This window comes from Hyla sarda, chromosome 5 (assembly GCF_029499605.1).
Source record: "Hyla sarda isolate aHylSar1 chromosome 5, aHylSar1.hap1, whole genome shotgun sequence".
NCBI classification, from domain to species: domain Eukaryota; kingdom Metazoa; phylum Chordata; class Amphibia; order Anura; family Hylidae; genus Hyla; species Hyla sarda.
In genome coordinates this window covers 186,211,611-186,230,505 of record NC_079193.1, presented here as the reverse complement: position 1 = coordinate 186,230,505, position 18,895 = coordinate 186,211,611, and the positions used below count along the sequence as shown (strand labels likewise).

General features: G+C 43.3%; 1 protein-coding gene across 2 annotated transcripts in view; it reads left to right on the top strand.

Moving 5' to 3' along the window:
• CTNNAL1 (catenin alpha like 1) overlaps nucleotides 1-18,895 on the top strand; it is a 229,331-nt gene that overhangs the window by 187,417 nt on the left and 23,019 nt on the right. For both annotated transcript variants that reach the window (XM_056520912.1, XM_056520913.1), the window contains exons 13-14: nucleotides 7,506-7,556; nucleotides 16,377-16,531. In XM_056520912.1, coding sequence (XP_056376887.1) covers nucleotides 7,506-7,556; nucleotides 16,377-16,531 — 206 coding nt within the window. The remainder of the gene's footprint in view (nucleotides 1-7,505; nucleotides 7,557-16,376; nucleotides 16,532-18,895) is intronic.

The following is an 18,895-nucleotide window of genomic DNA, read 5'->3' as shown; positions in this document are numbered from 1 at the left end:
AAAGGACCCATTAAAGGGGTATGCCGGTGGAAAATAATTTTTTTCAAATTAACTGGTGCCAGGAATTTTAACAAATTTGTAAATTACTTCTGCACTTCTCCCCATGTCAGGAACTGTCCAGAGCAGGATAGGTTGGCTATGGGGACAGTTCCTGACATGGACAGAGGTGTCAGCAGAGAGCAGAATTTTTTTTCCGAAAATAACTTCATATAGAGCATACAGCAGCTGATAAGTACTGGAAGGATTAAGACTTTTAAAAAGAAGTAATGTAACATTTTTTTTTACTTTCTGGCACCAGTTGATAACATTTTTTGGTTCTAGGTAATTCTCCCCTTCCTTTCTAAAACATGCCCCTTTATCCTAAATGTGTAAAACACATGATAAATGTAGTACAATTCATTTACTGTATGCCATTTTTGTGCATGTTTTGCCAAAAATCTGGTGCTTTTATAATAGTAAATATGCCTTATTGTCTTTGTTTATAATTTCACTAAACATTCAACACAAAAATGAGCAACGTTTACTTAGCGAAAGGCACCAGAATTCCCAATTCAAGTTGCACCAAAAATCTGCACTAGATTTATTCATGGCTATTTTAGTGCAGATTATTAGTGTAGAGTAAGCCACCCTAGTTTTTTTGTTTTCCAAATTTGACACCATAACACTACATGAAACCATAACACTATAGATAAAACTTTTTACAGTGACCCCTCGACCTATGATGGCCATCGCATAAACAGCTATCCGGCAGCGTAGACTGCTTCAGCTGCCACCGGATAGCCGTTTACGGTGCCCCGTGTGGTCCGGCGACGATCATTTACCTGTCCTCGGGGCTCCGGTGCGTCCTCTTCAGGATCCCCTGCATCGTCGGCGCTCTACAACGTCGTCATCGCGTCACTGCGCACGCCGTCCCGTCATCCAATAGGAGCGGCATGCGTAGCGACGTGATGGCAGCGACAGAGAGCGCGGTTGCCGGGGAAGCAGAGGCCTTGCCGGAGCATCAGGGACACCTCGGGGTCGCGGCGACAGCGATGGACGGCGACATCCCGGGCAGTGGTGACGGGTCCGGAGCGGCGGGAACAGGTGAGTACAACTTCCTCTAACAGTGGTCTACAACCTGCGGACCTCCAGATGTTGCAAAACTACAACACCCAGCATGCCCGGACAGCCGTTGGCTGTCCGGGCATGCTGGGTGTTGTTATAGTTTTGCAACATCTGGAGGTCTGCAGGTTGTAGACCACTGTCCTATCCTTTACATTGCACGGATCCCTCAACATGCGATGGTTTCAACAAACGATGGTCCATTTGTAACGGATTACCATCGTATGTTGAGGGACCACTGTACTTGTATACAGATTTATTGTATTTATATTAATGCGTAACAGTGACCTGATAAGGCAACTTTGTAGCCTAAGACTTGTCCGAGGCTAAAACAATCGGCATATGAATTTGCCATAAGTCCTATAGACTTGGGTGGGACTTCTGGAAAATCTGTATCCTGATTGATTTCGCTGTGGACAAATCTCAAGCTATGAAGTTGGCAGTGGACAAACATCGGAGTTATGTTCCTTAAAGGGGTAGTCCAGTGGTGAAAAACTTATCCCCTATCCTAAGGATAGGGGATAAGTTTGAGATCGCGGGGGGTCCGACCGCTGGGGCCCCCTGCGATCTCTCTGTACGGGGCCCCGGCTCTCCGCCGAGATAGCGGGTGTCGACCCCCGCACGAGGCGGCGGCCGACACGCCCCCTCAATACATCTCTATGGCAGAGCCGGAGATTGCCGAAGGCAGCGCTTCGGCTCTGCCATAGAGTTGTATTGAGGGGGCGTGTCGGCCGCCGCCTCGTGCGGAGGTCGACACGCCCCCTTCCCGCGGGCTGTCGGGGCTCCGTACAGGAGATCGCAGGGGGCCCCAGCGGTCGGACCCCCGCGATCTGCAACTTATCCCCTATCCTTAGGATAGGGGATAAGTTGCTCACCACTGAGTCACCACTGGACTACTCCTTTAAGGTTTCTGTATATGTTTTTTTATTTTCTATTTATTTATTTATCCTAACTGGCTTGTCTTGATACTTTCTTATATTTGGTATGCTATCCTGATATGTATGCCTTCTGTTTTACATTGATGAATATATACTGTGACATTTTATGCTTTTCTTATGGTCTGGTCTTATGGGCTGTTTTCTTAATAAAGTTTGATCGGGTGGTTACTAGAATTGCTTATTGACTGAATTAATATTTCATAAAATGTTAAATATTTGATGAAATGTAACATAAATGTTAGTCCAAAGCAGTTCCTGGCATTGCAGACAGTAAAAAGACCAACAACATCATTGAGGGTCACAGCTACAAAACCTGATACATTTGTATCATAGGCAAATATTGTTATTGAAAGCAGAAAATCTTTTTTTTATTTGTAGATTTGTATGATAGTGCAGAGCAAAGGTTATTGAAAATGAGTATGAAAATGTATGAGAATATTTTTGTCCCACTTTGGATATCCAGAATTCTGAGTAGGAAACTTGATTTAAAATGAAATGCTTCTTCAGTGGACCAGAAACTTCCGTTTAAGTTTGACACACTTTGTAAATATACCAATATATACCGTATTTATCGGTGTATAACACGCACTTTTTAGGCTAAAATTTTTAGCCTAAAGTCTGTGTGCGTGTTATACGCCGATACCCCCCCAGGAAAGGCAGCGGAAGAGAGGCCGTCGCTGCCCGCTTCTCTCCCCCTGCCTTTCCTGGGGTCTAGAGCGCTGCTGTCGGCCCTTTTCACCCCCTGGTTATCGGCGCCGCTGCCCGTTCTGTCCCCCTGACTATCGGTGCCGGCGCCGATAGCCAGGGGGAGAGAAGCGGCGCCGACAGCCAGGGGGAGAGAAGGGGCAGCGGCACCCATTGCCGGCGCCGCTGCCCCGTTGCCTCCCCCCATCCCCGGTGGCATAATTACCTGAGTCCGGTCCGCGCTGCTCCGCTGCTCCAGGCCTCCGTCGTGCGTCCCCGGCGTCATTGCTATGCGCTGAACGGCGCGGCGCATGACATCAGTGCGCCGCGCATAGCAACGACGTTGGAGACGCACGACAGAGGCCTGGAGCAGCGGAGCAGCGCGGACCGGACTCAGGTAATTATGCCACCGGGGATGGGGGGAGGCAACGGGGCAGCGGCGCCGGCAATGGGTGCCAATGCCCCTTCTCTCCCCCTGGCTGTCGGCGCCGCTTCTCTCCCCCTGGCTATCGGCGCCGGCACCGATAGTCAGGGGAACAGAACGGGCAGTGGCGCCGATAACCAGGGGGTGAAAAGGGCAGACAGCAGCGCTCTAGACCCCAGGAAAGGCAGGGGGAGAGAAGCGGGCAGCGACGGCCTCTCTCCCCCTGCCTTTCCTGGGGGTATATCGGGGTATACACGCTCACACACGCACCCTCATTTTTTCATGGATATTTGGGTAAAAAACTTTTTTTACCCAAATATCCGTGGTAAAATGAGGGTGCGTGTTATAGGCCGGTGCGTGGTATACCCCGATAAATACAGTATCTGCTTCAGGCTTCTTACAAATAAGAAATTGTTTTGCAGTGTTAATTTTTACAGCTATTTATTACTTTTTTTAGACATCGTTTTTTGACCAAAACAACATTTAGTTTGTCATATTTTAATCATCTGAATTTTTTTTTATTTTTTTCAACTGAGTCTACTGTAGATTTAGCCCTACTAAAATCATATATCCCCATATACGGAAAAATAAAAAAGTTATAGGGGTCAGAAAATGACACTTTTATTTATACTAATTTTGTTTAAAAAAAAAGTTAGCATTTTTTTAAAATAGTACAATAATAAAAAAAACTATATAAATTGGGTATCATTGTAATTGCATTAACCTACAGATAATGTATAATTTTTACCATAAAGTGCACTGTGTAAAAAAGCAACCCCCTCCCCAAAATTGGCAAATTTGCAGTTTTCTTATAAATTTCCGCGTGCAAATAATATATATTTTTTTTGTTGGACCATACACTTTATGGTAAAATAAAAGATGTCTTTAAAAAGTACAATTGTTCACGCAAAAAAACAGCCCTATTTTGGCTCTGTAGGTGAAAAAATAAGAGTTATGGATTTTAAAAGGAGAGGTTGAAAAAATGAAAAATGGCCTGGTCCTTAAGGTCAAAATGGGCTTGGTCCTCTAGAGGTTAACCAGTCTAGTAAAAGTGTAATGCAAATTCTTATTCTAAGTCCACATCTGTGTTTGGTGCTCCGCAGAATCAGTTGAAATGACCGGAGTTGAGTGGGGATAAAAAAATTCAGAAGGTCCATTTAGATACCAGCCGGAAGCCCTATGAACCCCAGTCCAAGTCATTGTGATCCGTCAGGAAACGTTGTTGCCAGTTGTGTAACAGACCATCCAGCTTGTTTCTCTGTTACAGACTCTGCTACAAAGCTCCAGAATGAAGCTTTGGTGCAGATGTGAACTTTGCCTTGAAATGCTTGAAGCGCAGTCTTTGTACTGTGTGCAGATTGTGTCTACAGTAGTGTTTTTACCTTAGTTCTCTCTGCTTTTATCACCCCCAAAAAAGTTTTTGCGACACCCACGGGGGATAAGCTAAGATGCGCATGCACTGGGACCTGCGCTGACGTACAGGGGATAGGCGTGTCACAGCTTAGTTTCTCCAGTCAAGTCAGTCACTGTCATCTATTGTCAAGTCAACGTGGCCTGCACTAAATTGTCCAAAACCACTGCAAATCCCAGAAAGCCCTTAAGGTCTCTGAAGTCACTGGTCACCTCCCTGGGTCTGGCTACGCTGTATAGACTGTACCATCTGTCACTCAGTAAAGCTATCTTTGTCCGTAACTTGGCGTCTGAGCCATTATTGCCCCATGCTTAGCCCAGGATCCAGCGGTATACCTTCGGGTGGTATTGAGGATAAACACGCCCTGGCGTCACAAATTCAAGGGGTTAATGCCATCTGCCCTGCATCTCACACCCCATACCACATATGTTTAAAATGTAATAGAAAAAAACAGCCACTAGGTGGCTCTGTTCTGTTCCCTGCCACAATCAATACAGTGAGTTTGGTCTCCTCCCAGCCTGGCAGGAGACCAAACTCAGGAAGTGCTTCTCTGCACTGAGCTTGATTGACAGCTGCACAGAGCCTCACTGAAAACTGCAAAGAGCCTCATTGAAACATGCATAGAGCCTCACTGAAAGATGCACAGAGCCTGAGGTCTTCTATTAATCACAGCACTGCAGCCATGTGAGATTGTACTATGTGAGTAAGAATAAAGGTATGATACAGAGCTTTTTAAAGCTCTGAAATGTATTTTTAAGGATGGGAGGAGTGTTAGGACTAGTTAGGGAACATAGCCTGAGTTAGTTTAGACAAGTTTATTTGGTGACAGGTACTTTTAGCTCCCTTAAAATGTGGGGGGGGGATGCCATCTGTACCTGGTGATAAATCTATATAGATTTTTTGTAGGTGGCACTGTACTTCTTCCTGGGCTAGACAGGTGACCTGTACTGGGAAGAATATGTTTAATATATTTGCTTCTTCCTGATCCCAGTCTATAATTCCTTCATCACTTTTTAAAGGGCCAACACTTTCATTTTTAACCTTTTTACTATTTATATAGTTAAAGAACATTTTGAGGTTAGTTTTCTCTTTGGCAATGAATCTTTCTGTCTCTAGTTTTCTCTTTTTTTTTTAACCTATTTTAACCCCTTAAGGACGCTGCCCTTTTTCACCTTAAGGACTGAGCCCTTTTTCGCAATTCTGACCACCGTCACTTTACAAATGAATAACGCGAAAATGCTTTTACTGAATATTCTGATTCTGAGAGTTTTTTCACATATTCTACTTTATTTTGGTGGTAAATTTTCGGCGTTAATTGCATCCTTTTTTGGTGAAAAATCCCAAAATTTCATGAAAATTTTGCATTTTTCTAACTTTGAAGCTCTCTGCTTGTAAGGAAAATGGATATTCCAAATAAATTTTATTTTTCTTCACAAACACAATATGTCCACTTCATGTTGGCATCATAAAATGGACATACTTTTGCTTTTTGAAAAAATTAGAGGGCTTCAAAGTAGAGCAGCAATTTTCAAAAATGTCATGAAAATTGCTAAATCTGAAGGGACAGATGTTACAGAACTACAACTCCCAGCATGCCTGGGCAGTCGAGGCATGCTGGGAGTTGCAGTTTGGCCCCCCTAGTGGTTGCCACAGTAAGGATAGATTTACTTTCACTATCCCCCCCCCACTGTCGATTCCCTACCTGATCAGGATCCTGCAGGCTCCTGTGAAGATCCCAGGTCCCCAGGCATCTTTTCCTCCATTCTCTTCCCAGAGCCCCTCGACATCCAGGGGCGGGCAGAACGGGGGGTTGCCATGGCAACCCCCTATCCTGCGCTTCCATTGGTCACAACTCCGTTCTGAGTAATGGCAGGGGATAGGAGTAGATCGCAGCTTTGCGATCTCACTCCAATCCTTTAGGTTGATCGGGGTTGTTGCTGACAACTCCGATCAGCCCTTTTTTCCGGGTGATCGGGTCACCAGAGACCCGATCAGCCCGGAATTGGAGAAAATCGCATGTCTGAATTGACATGCGATTTTCTCCGATCGCCGACATGGGGGGGTCTCAGGACCTCCCTGGGCGATGTGCCAGGGTGCCTGCTGAATGATTTCAGCAGGCATCCGGCTCCGGTCCCCAACCGGCTAGCGGTGGGGACCGGAATTCCCACGGGCGTATGGATACGCCCTGCGTCCTTAAGGACTCGGAATGCAGGGCTTATCCATACGCCCTGCGTCCTTAAGAGGTTAATTATTTCTCTCTGGTTTTTTAATGCTCCTTTACTGCTGTCCTATTTTAGTAGCTTGAATGCTTTTTTTTTGTCATTTATTTCCCCGCCAACCTTTTTATTCATCCACATTGGTTTTCACCTATTCCTGACCCCTTTATTTATTCTCATAAGGTTTGTACCACTTACAGTGGGAATATATGATATTTTTTTTATTCTCCCATTTAGTGTCCGTATTCCTGTTTTTGAGGACATTATCCCATTTTATATTGTTAAGGGCTTCTCTGAGTTGATCAAACTTTGCTTTCCTAAAGTTTATTGTTTTTGTGGCCCCTCGAGAGCTTCCCTTATTAAAAGACAAGTTATAATGTGTTATATTATGATTACTATTTCCTAGTTTTCCTCCAACACATTAGTTACTCATTAGTTAATTATTGTTGGGTCCTGCACCATTTGGGACAGATAAGAGAATTTGCGTCCTAAATTCTTTTTGTCTTCTCTGTCCTCTCGTATCTGTTGCATGAGCAAGATAGCTGGACTGAATGTTAATGTAACTTCCAGTGAAATGATCAGAATCAGTTAGAAAACCTTTTTATCACTCAAGTGTCTATATAGTAGTTTATCATAAAATGCTTTTGCTGGATCTGTAATTGTGATGTTTTTGAACGATAAAGCAGTTCCTATGGTTTAATACTTTTTTAATGTTTGATTTACTATTTTAGAAACATAGTGGGAACCTAAAAACCCTCAAACCAGTAAAGCTTGATGGAGAGGTAAGTCAGCATGACACATACTCTTGCAACAACAAGTATTCTGAAGTATGAATTTAAGAGGTTGACTTGTTTTTTCCAAAACTTTTTGCTTACATGATGAAAGACTGGAGATACATTTTTTTTTTCTTTTTATTTGTAGCCTTATTAAACCAATGAAAAGGTGTACAGAAAGCAAACAGGGGCAAGGGGAGTAAAGAAAAACCACTAGGGGAGGACTTTAATTTTATTTGAACAGGGTAAAAAGACCTGTCACATAAATGGCCACTATCACACAATTTTTTTTGTTAAATAACAAAAATGATTATTTGTAAATACATTCAATTATTTTTTTCATTGATTTAACTTAAAAATTGCATGTATAAAAGTGGCCACTAAGGGGTCCTCACAAAAGAGGCCCACGCTGATCTCTGTCTGTCGCTATATGAAAACCGACTGTGGCAACAGTTCTGGCCCGTCGGAATACTGGAAGTGAGGACGGGCTTTAGAAGTCTCTGCTCCTGCCTGTCACTCAGCACAAGGAGTAAAAGTATCTAGAACAAAAGAGAGGCAGAGCTTCCCACAGGGCGGTATCGTTACAGGTATTGGGAGCAGAGTCGTTAAATAAAACACTCAAAGGAATACTGCTCACCTGGTGTTGTTGTGAGAGAGCCACAACAACTATATGCACATGGGTCACTCAAGACCAAAGAACTGGTGGTGCTGCTTCCCCGGCTTCGGTATGGAGAAACTCCGACCGATGGATATCAGGATGGATGAACAAGAAAAAAAACGGTGCTGGTAGCGCAAACCACTGCAGAAGCTGTTTCAGGTAGGTATACTTCTTTATTAAGCCGTGCAACAACGCGTTTCGAGGCCACAATGCCTCTTCATCAGGAGGAATGGCTTACAGCTGTAAGCCATTCTTCCTGATGAAGAGGCATTGTGGCCTCGAAACGCGTTGTTTCACGGCTTAATAAAGAAGTATACCTACCTGAAACAGCTTCTGCAGTGGTTTGCGCTACCAGCACCGTTTTTTTTCTTCATCCATCCCACTCAGCACAAGGAGAAACAGATGCATGTATTCCCATGCCGTGCACCGTGCTGCAGCTGCTCATCCATCACAGGTACTGCCTGGGGCTATAGCTCTCTCCCAGTCAGAGTACACGACTGGCTGGGATTTGTAGTACCATTATGCAATATGTAAGCGGAGAAGAGGATTATGTATATTATCCTCTGCTCCTCTTTCATACTGCTTAAGATATTGTGTGTAGGGGGCTACAAATCCCAGCCAGTCGGACAATATGTAAGAGGAGCAGAGGATAATATATATATAATGCAATGCACGACTGGCTGAGATTTGTAGTTTCCTACACCAATATCTTCTGCAACATGAAAGAGGAGCAGAGGATAATATAACTAATCTGCTCCTCTTTCATATTGCATAAAATAATGTGTGTTGGGGACTACAGATCCCAGCCAGTCGTGCAGTGACTCTGACTGGGATAGCGGTGTATGTGTATATATATTATCCTCTTCTCCCCTTTCATATTGCATAAGATAGTGTGTGTAGGGGACTACAAATCCCAGACAGTCGTGCAATATGTAAGAGGAGCAGAGGATAATATATATAATCATCTGCTCCTCTTTCATTTTGCATAAGATAATGTGTGTTGGTGTCTACAAATCCCAGCCAGTCATGCACTAACTCTGAATGGGATAGCAGTATGTGTGTGTGTGTATATATATATATATATATATATATATATATATATATATATATCTATATATCCTCTGCTCCTCTTTCATATTGCATAAGATATTGTGTGTAGGGGACTACAAATCCCAGCCATTTGTGCATTGCATTATATATATTATCCTCTGCTCCTCTTACATAATGCATGACTGGCTGGGATTTATAGTCTCCTACACACAATATCTTATGCAATATGAAAGGGGAGCAGAGGATAATATATGTATATGTATGCACCGCTATCCCAGTCAGTCACTGCACGTCTGGCTGGAATTTGTAGTCACCAACACACATTATCTTATGCAATATGAAAGAGGAGCAGATGATTATATATATTATCATCTGCTCCATTTACATATTGCATAAATATAAATTGTGTTGATTACTACAAATCCCAGCCAGTCGCGTGCAATACATAAGAGGATCAGAGGATGAGGAGATCCAGAGAGGAAAGGGTTACAGAGCAGCCTGCAGTGATTGGCTGACTGCCAGGCTTCCTCCCAGACTCACAGTGAGGGAGGAAGTTCAGTCATGTAGAGTGAGGGCAGGAGAGGGACACGCCCCCTGCCTGAGAGAAGATGAGAATCCAGACTGCAACTGGTGTAAGCTGTTTTTATTAGAAATATAGGGTCTAAACACATAAAACTTAGATGTACATGATCAGGGTGAGGTACTGGGTAACACATAAGTTTTTTTATTATTTGGGGGAGATGATAGGTACACTTTAAGCAGCCTTGTTTGCCAACCAGAGTGAAGATGTGTGTGCCAGAATTCCATCTACATTTGCACCTAAAAACTGGAACATGCTCTTAGAGTGTCAAACATGCTAGCCAAAAGAAGGAAGATGTGTGGCTTTTGAGTGTTAAAGGGGTACTCCATTAAAACATTTTTTTTTTTTATCAACTGATGCCAGAAAGTTATACAGATTTGTAACTGACTTCTATTTAAAAATCTTAATCCTTCCAGTGCTTATCAGCTGCTGTATGCTCCAGAGGAAGTACTTTTCTTTTTTAATTTATTTTCTGTCTGACCGCAGTGCTCTCTGCTGGCACCTCTGTCCATGTCAGGAACTGTCCAGAGTAGGAGAAAATGCTCATAGCAAATCTATCCTGCTCAGGACAGTTCCTCAAATAGAGCAAGACTTCATGGGTACAGGATTCATGGCGCTGACCAGGACTAGGAACCGCAAGACTAGAGGTAATCCACCAACTGATTTATTAACAACAATGCAATGCGTTTCACTGCGCATGCGCAGCTTCATCAGGCATAGCAATTAGGAGCAACACCCAGGGTTATATACCCTAGTTGTAATAACCCTTGATAGACGTGAACAAAATGAGTATCTGTGAACATTTATACCAAACCTCAAAAGATAACAATAAGATATGCATAGAAAAATATATATAAATGTATAGGGATTAATTAAAAAATTATATATAATTTTTTAGCATGTATAAATGTTAAGCTTACATTTAAATAAAAAACATATTAATTGATACAAGCGAAATACCAATTATTTGATATATTATAAAACATTCATAATCCGTATATCCAATAGACTAGTGAAATATTATATTAAAATAAAATACATATAAAGTAAAACTAAAATCATATGAGTACCTGCAGAATTACCGAACATTTTCAATCGTCTCATGGAGACCCCACAGAACTAAAGTGACTAGTTTGTGAATCCAAAAGGACTCCCGAGTCATCAGACGTTGGTATGTATTAGGAGTGTCTACAGGAATTGATTCTAAAACTACAAGGCTTAAAGAATCCAACACATTTTGATGTTTAATAGTAAAATGTCTTGAAACACCATGCATCATAAAACTGTGTTTAATGTTCCAGCGATGTTTATTAATGCGGGACCGCACAGCTTTTACAGTGCGGCCCACATACTGAAGATTACAGCTACAAGACAGTAGATATATGGCAAATTTAGTATTGCAAGATACATTACCTATGACAGTGTATATATATATATATATATATATATATATATATATATATATATATATTATTTGTCTGAAATGACTTGAATTGATATGTTCGCTCCTTAATTAGAGAGCAACACATACAGCGGATTTTACCGCAAGGGGCACTGTAACGAGTCACGGCAGGTGGTGGTTCCCCTGGGCCTGTGTGGATGATGACGTGCACTGTGCCAGGGAGCTGAGTCTAAGGTGCTGCTTGTTTTCACCAGAGCTCACCGCAAAGCGGGATGGTCTTGCTGCGGCAGGCGGCACCTAGGTCGCTACCCCTGGCATGACTCGTCCACACAGGTAGCTGGCGTGGCACAGAAGGAGTCTGGCAGGATGTGGCAAGATGGCAGGTAACACAGGTGCATGGTAGGTAAGGTAGCAAGGAACAGGAACATGGTAACAGGGACACAGGACTTTCACTATGGCACAAGGTAACCAAAGATCCGGCAGAGAACCAAGGGATGAGCTGATATTTAAGGACAGGGTGCAGGTGTAGCCACTTGATTAAATGAGCACTGGCCCTTTAAGAGTAAGAGCACCAGCATGCGCATGCCCTAGGAGGCGGGGGCGCGCGCACTGGGGCTGTGAGGACACGGAGAGTGGCGGAAGATGAAGGAGGTGAGTGACTGGCTGGGATTCGCATGCGGGCATGTCCCGCAATGCGAATTCCAGTCCCGCCGGCAGCGGGACATAAGCAAAGAGCGCAGGCGTTACACTACCCCCTCCTTTGGTCTCCCCCTCTTCTTTGGAATTCAGAGAGTTCCTCACTACATGAGACCAGGGGGTTTCTGGAATGGGCAAAGGCTGTAAGGAACTTGCAGGCTTCTGTCGTGGAGTCTTCTAAGGTGACCAACTGACAAGGAAGAATGTCCCCAATTCAAGATTTTACGTCTGAGTTTAGCAGGCACAGAAGATATCACACGGGGAACAAGACAGTGATCTTGGCAATATTGTCCCCAACAAGTGATTTCACCAAATTTCCAGTCAAGTTGTGGTGAATGACGATGAATCCAAGGAAGACCAAGAAGAAGCTCCGAAGTACAATGTGGTAGCACATAGAACTACATTTTTTCCTTATGCAAATTACCTACTTGCATGGCGAGGGGTTCCTTGCAAAATTGCACCTTACAGTTCAGAATTTGTCCATTATCAGAAGAGATGTAGAAGGGCTTGGCAAGAGGAGACACTGGAAGACTGTGTTTATGGACCTGGGAGGCACCAATGAAGTTACCAGCAGAACCGGAGTCCAAAAGGGCAGAAGCGATGAAAGACGTCGTGGCAGAGGTAAATACTTTAACCGGGGTGGTCAAGCAAGGAGAGGTAATATTAACATCTAGGGAAGCCACTCCTACTTGTCCAAGTTGAGAGCGTTCTCCCGGAAGCAGAGGACGTATAGAACACTCTTTGGAAAAGTGCTCTGGACTAGCACAATATAGGGGCAAATTCTCATTGTGTCGACAGGATTTTTCCTGCTGCGTTAAGTGAAAATGTTCCACTTTTATAGCCTCTTTGGCAAGGGGCAAAGTAGAGCGTAGGGGTGGATATTGGAACACGGGGGCCAGACAAGGCAAACGCAGTGTTCGGGCAGGTTCTTTTTCCAAAGGAAGTTTCTCCTGCCTCTCAGCAAAACACATCAATTTGAGTGGCTAAATGGATAAGTTTGCTTAGCTTAGCCGGAGAATCTCATGCAGCGAGAGCATCCTTGATTCGATAGGAAAGTCCTTTTTTTAAAGGTAGCACACAAGGCCAAGAAAGTTGAGGCAAGTGTGCGGAACTGAACCGCGTAGTCGCCAACGGAGGAGTTCCCTTGGCAGAGGTTCAGTAGAGCCGTCTCGCCAGAGGAGGCTCGCGCGGGTTCTTCAAATGCATTGCGGAATTCTGCAAGGAAGGTGGACAGGTTCAAGGAGACCGTATCTCTACGATCCCAGAGAGGAGTAGCCCAGGCCAAAACTTTTCCAGACAGTAGACTGAACACAAATGCCACTTTAGAACGCTCTGTCGGGAACAGATCCACCATGAGTTCAAGATGGATAGAACACTTTTGTGTCACAAAGCCTCTACACAGATTGGGATCTGTCATACTTTGGGACAAATGAAGCTTGGTCCCGGAGGAAGCTGCAGACACAGGAGGAGGCTCAGGAACAAGTTGCTGCTGCTGTTGTTGCTGCTGAGCAGGAAGGAGCTGTTGCACCATGGCTGAAAGTTGACTCAGTTGTTGCGCCTGACGGGCTAACTGCTGCGACTGCTGAGCCATGACAGTGGAAAGATCCGAGACATCTGGCAAAGGTACCCCAGCGGGATCCATGGCCGGATCTTACTGTAATGGGTCACGGCAGGTGGTGGATCCTCTGGTCCTGTGTGGATGGTAACGTGAGCCGTGCCAGGGAGCTGAGTTTAAGGTGCCGCTGGTTTTCACCAGAGCCCGCCGCAAAGCGGGATGGTCTTGCTGCGGCAGGCGGCACACACCCCTGGCACGACTCATCCACACAGGTAGCTGGGAGGTGACGTGGCACAGCAGGAGACTGGCAGGACGTGGCAAGATGGCAGAAGGTCAGGGCAGGTAACACAGGTGCAGGGTAGGTAAGGTAGCAAGGAACAGGAACTTAGTAACAGGGAAACAGATGTTCACTATGGTACAAGGTAACCAAAGATCCGGCAGAGAACCAAGGGAGGAGCTGATATTTAAGGACAGGGTGCAGATGTAGACACTTGATTAAATGAGCACTGGCCCTTTAAGAGTAAGAGCTTCGGCACGCTTGGCCTAGGAGGCGGGGGCACATGCGCCAGGGCTGCGAGGACACGGAGAGACGGAAGAGGAGGGAGGTGAGTGACGGGCTGGGATTCGGATGCGGGCGCGTCCTGCGATGCGAATTCCAGCCCTGCGGGCCGCGGGGACATGAACAAAGAGTTCTCACAGCCGTCGTGTCCAGCCGGAGCGCAGGCGTTACAGGCACATATCAATTCAATCTGAACGAGACGCTCAACCGGTTCTCTGAGTCTACCTGGAGCTTTTTTGGTAAAAGGATACCCCAAACGTCTTTTGTCAGATGCATATAAAAAAAGTAAAAGTGCAAAAACGCCACAAAAAAAATTTATAATAATATGCATACAGATAATCAGAAATTTAGATTTACCTTTATAACTAAAAAAAAAATTAAAAAATACTGTGCAAAAACTGGCCCATTATTCTTAGTGATCCTGTCTTGAAGGAATTAGTACCGCAATCTCCGAACATTACCTTTAGACGATCAAAAAATCTTCAGAACTTGATAGCTCCAGGTAGACTCAGAGAACCGGCTGAGCGTCTCCTTCAGATTGAATCGATATGTGCCCCTTGCGGTAAAATCCGCTGTGTGTGTTGCTTACTAATTAAGGAACTAACAACTCAATTCAAGTCATTTCAGACAAACAATATATATACTGTTCAAAGTTAATGTATGTTGCGATATTAATTTTGCCATATATCTACTAGCTGTAATCTTCAGTATGTGGGCCGCACTGTAAAAGCTGTGCGGTCCCGCATTAATAAACATCGCTGGAACATTAAACACAGTTTTATGATGCATGGTGTTTCAAGACATTTTACTATTAAACATCAAAATTTGTTGGATTCTTTAAGCCTTGTAGTTTTGGAATCAATTCCTGTAGGCACTCCTAATACATACCAACGTATAAATCGGGAGTCCTTTTGGATTCACTTTAGTTCGGTGGGGTCTCAATGAGACGATTGAAAATGTTCGGTAATGTAATTCTGCAGGTACTCATATGATTTTAGTTTTACGTTACATGTATTTTATTTTATTTTAAAATATTTTACTAGTCTATTGGATGTACGAATTAAAAATGTTGTATAATACATTTAATTACAAAACGTATTAATGGATACAAGCGGAATACCAATTATTTGATGTAAGCTGAACATTTATACTGATACCTATTGACATTTTTTTATTTATTAATAATGTGAATATCCCTATGTGATTTTCATGCGGTTTTATGTTTAATACATGAACTTCTATATTTTCTTATGATTTTTTATTAATCTCTATACATTTATATATATTTTTCTATGCATATTTTATTGTTATCTTTTGTGGTTTGGTATAAATATTCACAGATACTTGTCATTTTGTTCAGGTCTATCAAGGGTTAATACCACTAGGGTATATAACCCTGGGTGCTGCTCCTAATTGCCATGCCTGATGAAGCTGCGCATGCGCAGCAAAATGCGTTGCATTGTTGTCAATAAACCAGTTGGTGGATTACCTCTAGTCCCATGGTTCCTTGTCCTGGTCAGCGCCATGAATCCTGTATCCATGAAGTCTTGCTCTGTTTGAGGATACTACTCCAGGGAGGCTGCAGACAGGCTTGTATTTCCCTATATGGTTACCATTGTTGTGTATTCGGGTACACAACCCGTATTGGTAAGCAGTGATTTACCCTCCCCCTCCCAGTGATTCTTGTTGCTAGCGATACTCCACAGGGAGCACCTTTGCTTTTTCTTTCCGGATAGTTCCTGACATGGACAGAGGTGTCAGCAGAGAGCACAGTGGTCAGACTGAAGTTAAATTCAAAAAGAAAAGAACTTCCTCTGTAGTATACAGCAGCTCATAAGTACTGGAAGGATTAAGATTTTTAAATAGAAGTAATTTACAATTCTGTTTGACTTTCTGGCACCAATTGATTTAAAAAATAATAATAATAATGTTTTCCACCGGAGTATCAATGTGATCTTATGTTTCCATAGTGTAGTTGTGCTTTTTGGGGTTATTTTTGGCTATAAAAGCCTCTGCAACCCCACCGCATTGAAGTGTTTTGGAAGATGACATGATGTCCTTACATTCAGAAATGTGTAGCCTTTATATAAATAGTGATGTTACAACACTAGTTACTGTGCTCACTATACAGCACAGTATACTCCATAGCACATAACCAGGGCAATCATTTTAGGACACATTAGGTGTTCTGTAGAAATGGAAAATGTATATATGCAGGTTGCATGAGATCATTTCCAGTTGTACAGCCAGCTTTCCATCTCAGGCTTGTACAGTCCAGTAGACTGAACCTTGTATTTATGTCAACACTAAATGAATATATTTCTCACAGGAGCAGGCAAAAATTTCCAAGCTAGGATTAGAGCTGCGTCTGCTTACCTCAGATGTGGATTCTGAAGCAGAGAAATGGGAAGATCAAGAGAATGAGCTAGTTAGGCATGGGCAGACCATGTCCAGTATGGCTTACACAATGTACCTGTTTACAAGGTAAGCCTTCACTTATCCTTTGTATATGAATATTATTAAAGATCAACAGGCGTTTTAAAGAGTACATATATTTATAGAAGTAATTCTCAATCTTTCTGTAGACATCAGATAGAATGTAACCAGAAAATTGTATAATCTGCATATTTCACTTCCCTCTTTTGGTTTTTGGAATTTTCTCATTTCTGCTAGCAGGAAGGGGAAACTACTGTCCTGGGAGATGAGGAAGGTGACTATTATGCTGTATTTAAAATAAAAAAAATACAACATAATAAATATTGTGACTGTTATAGGGTGCATACTATGTTGGTAATAAAGACCTGCACAAATCATGGAAACTCGCAGTCCGCATAGATAAGTTTTTTAAAGGGTACATATATTTACAGAAGTAATTTAACTTTGCCAGTGAATGGCTGCCTTTGTTCAAAGAAAATGTGGCAGAAGCAGCATATTATCGAGGATGCCTTGGTGCACATTGCCTGGACAGGATCCCTCCATTTTATCCCCACCACAATCCAGCTAGAATGTATATTGGCGACAGTACCACACTGGAGAGGTTTTATTCACAACATTTCGGTTAGGCAATACAGCCTTTTTCAAACATACCTTGCTTGACAAAGACTGTCTTGTACAGTAGAAACGTTAGCACTTCGTGAAAATGTCCGTACATGTTCCTTTGGGAATAAATTTGTAAACATTTTGGAATTTATAAAACTTGCAACTTCAGACTCAATACAATTAAGCATATTTAAACACATTTGGTGCGGATAAGGCTGCCAGAGGTTCTCTACCCAATGCCTTAGCTGCTGGGGCCCATTGGCACTAGCTACTTCTCCCCAGAACTATATACATGTTTTACACCATACAAAAATGTTAACATTGTATACAGCAACTCTGTGTCTATACATGCTTTATTTATATCTCAGGGGAACCCTCTGGCCAGTAGAGTACCCTGTACACGTGGACAGGAAAAACTATTAGACATATGTACATTAGACAATTGTGGACTGGTAATATACATCCTGGCTACAGTTCTAACTAGCTATTACATGTGACTAATCTATATCCAAGATCTATGTACATCACTAAGTTAGTTGTGTGAACTGACTAGATTGGACTATATGTTGTACAACTTTATACATGGTACCGCGACTTATTGTCTGTACCTAATTTTAGAAATGTTTTGTATATACATGTCATATACACTTTATTACAACACTCCATAGACAATATAGTACAACAACGTGTGCATTCCCTTGTGCAAAAATATATTACTTTGACAGTATATAGATATTTTCTTTTTAGTGCCGTTCATCAGTTCAGATACATTTTAGAGTTCCCAGTAAAGGATCAGTGTTAAAAGCCAGGCACATGCTTACGTATATGGTTGCAAATAAACTTCTTGATAAGTTCGTCAGGCACTTCTTGAATGTTGCATAACCTGAAACAACAACAATGCTTCCGCATAAAATACAGTTAGTCTCTTTGACTTAAGAAGTAGCAAGCATTTTAACCACTGCAGCCTGGCAACTTCGCATCCCAACCTCGACGGTCGACTTGTTTTCTAGGCTGTAACATATACCTAGGACCACGAGATTGTGCCCCCTCCATAGGGCTAACGTGGGTATTCCAGGACACGTGACAAACTGGAATCAGTGATGGCCGGGCTCACGGTGACCACCACTTGTACAGCAGCAGCTTGCGCCACTGGGGGATCATGTGTAGGTTCCTGTTGGGCCGGCCAAACCACCTCCTCAGCAGGAGTAGGCTGAGGCACTTTGGTTGGTGCCCGCTGGGTAGGCCAAACCTCCTCAACAGCATGAGTAGGCCTGGGCACATCTGTAGAGGACCCTCAATGCAGATACTTAGGATCCATGACAGGTGACTTAGGATACCATTCTTTTTGGACGACTTGACCCTTAGTGGCTGGGGGTCAAATGGATCCGACTCACAATCTTCAGAGGGGAAATAGGTGAAGGGAATTTGCGTAGGATTCTTGGGCCTGGTGATGGCTGCAGCCCATTCCATTTGTTGGCTCTGTAAAGGGGTTTATTCTACAATCTCCCCGATCTCTAGGAAGTGTAGAGGTGTAGGGAGGTATTCGCTCTTCACCGCTCTGCTTTTAACCAGAATAGTGCTGCCGTGGTGGCAGTCCATCTGTGTGCCATATCCCCCAACTCTGTGAAACTTCATGACTGTGGCTCTCCGCCACTCTAGGTGTGGCTCTCCCTCCCATGGATGTTCTAGCCCTCTGACGTGGCCCTTAGTGTCTTGTTTCTGTGCTTGGCGCACTTCATACGGCATTACTTTAGAGCCATACTCCTTTCTCCTTTGTGCCCGCATGTCTTCAACTATGGATGCCACTTC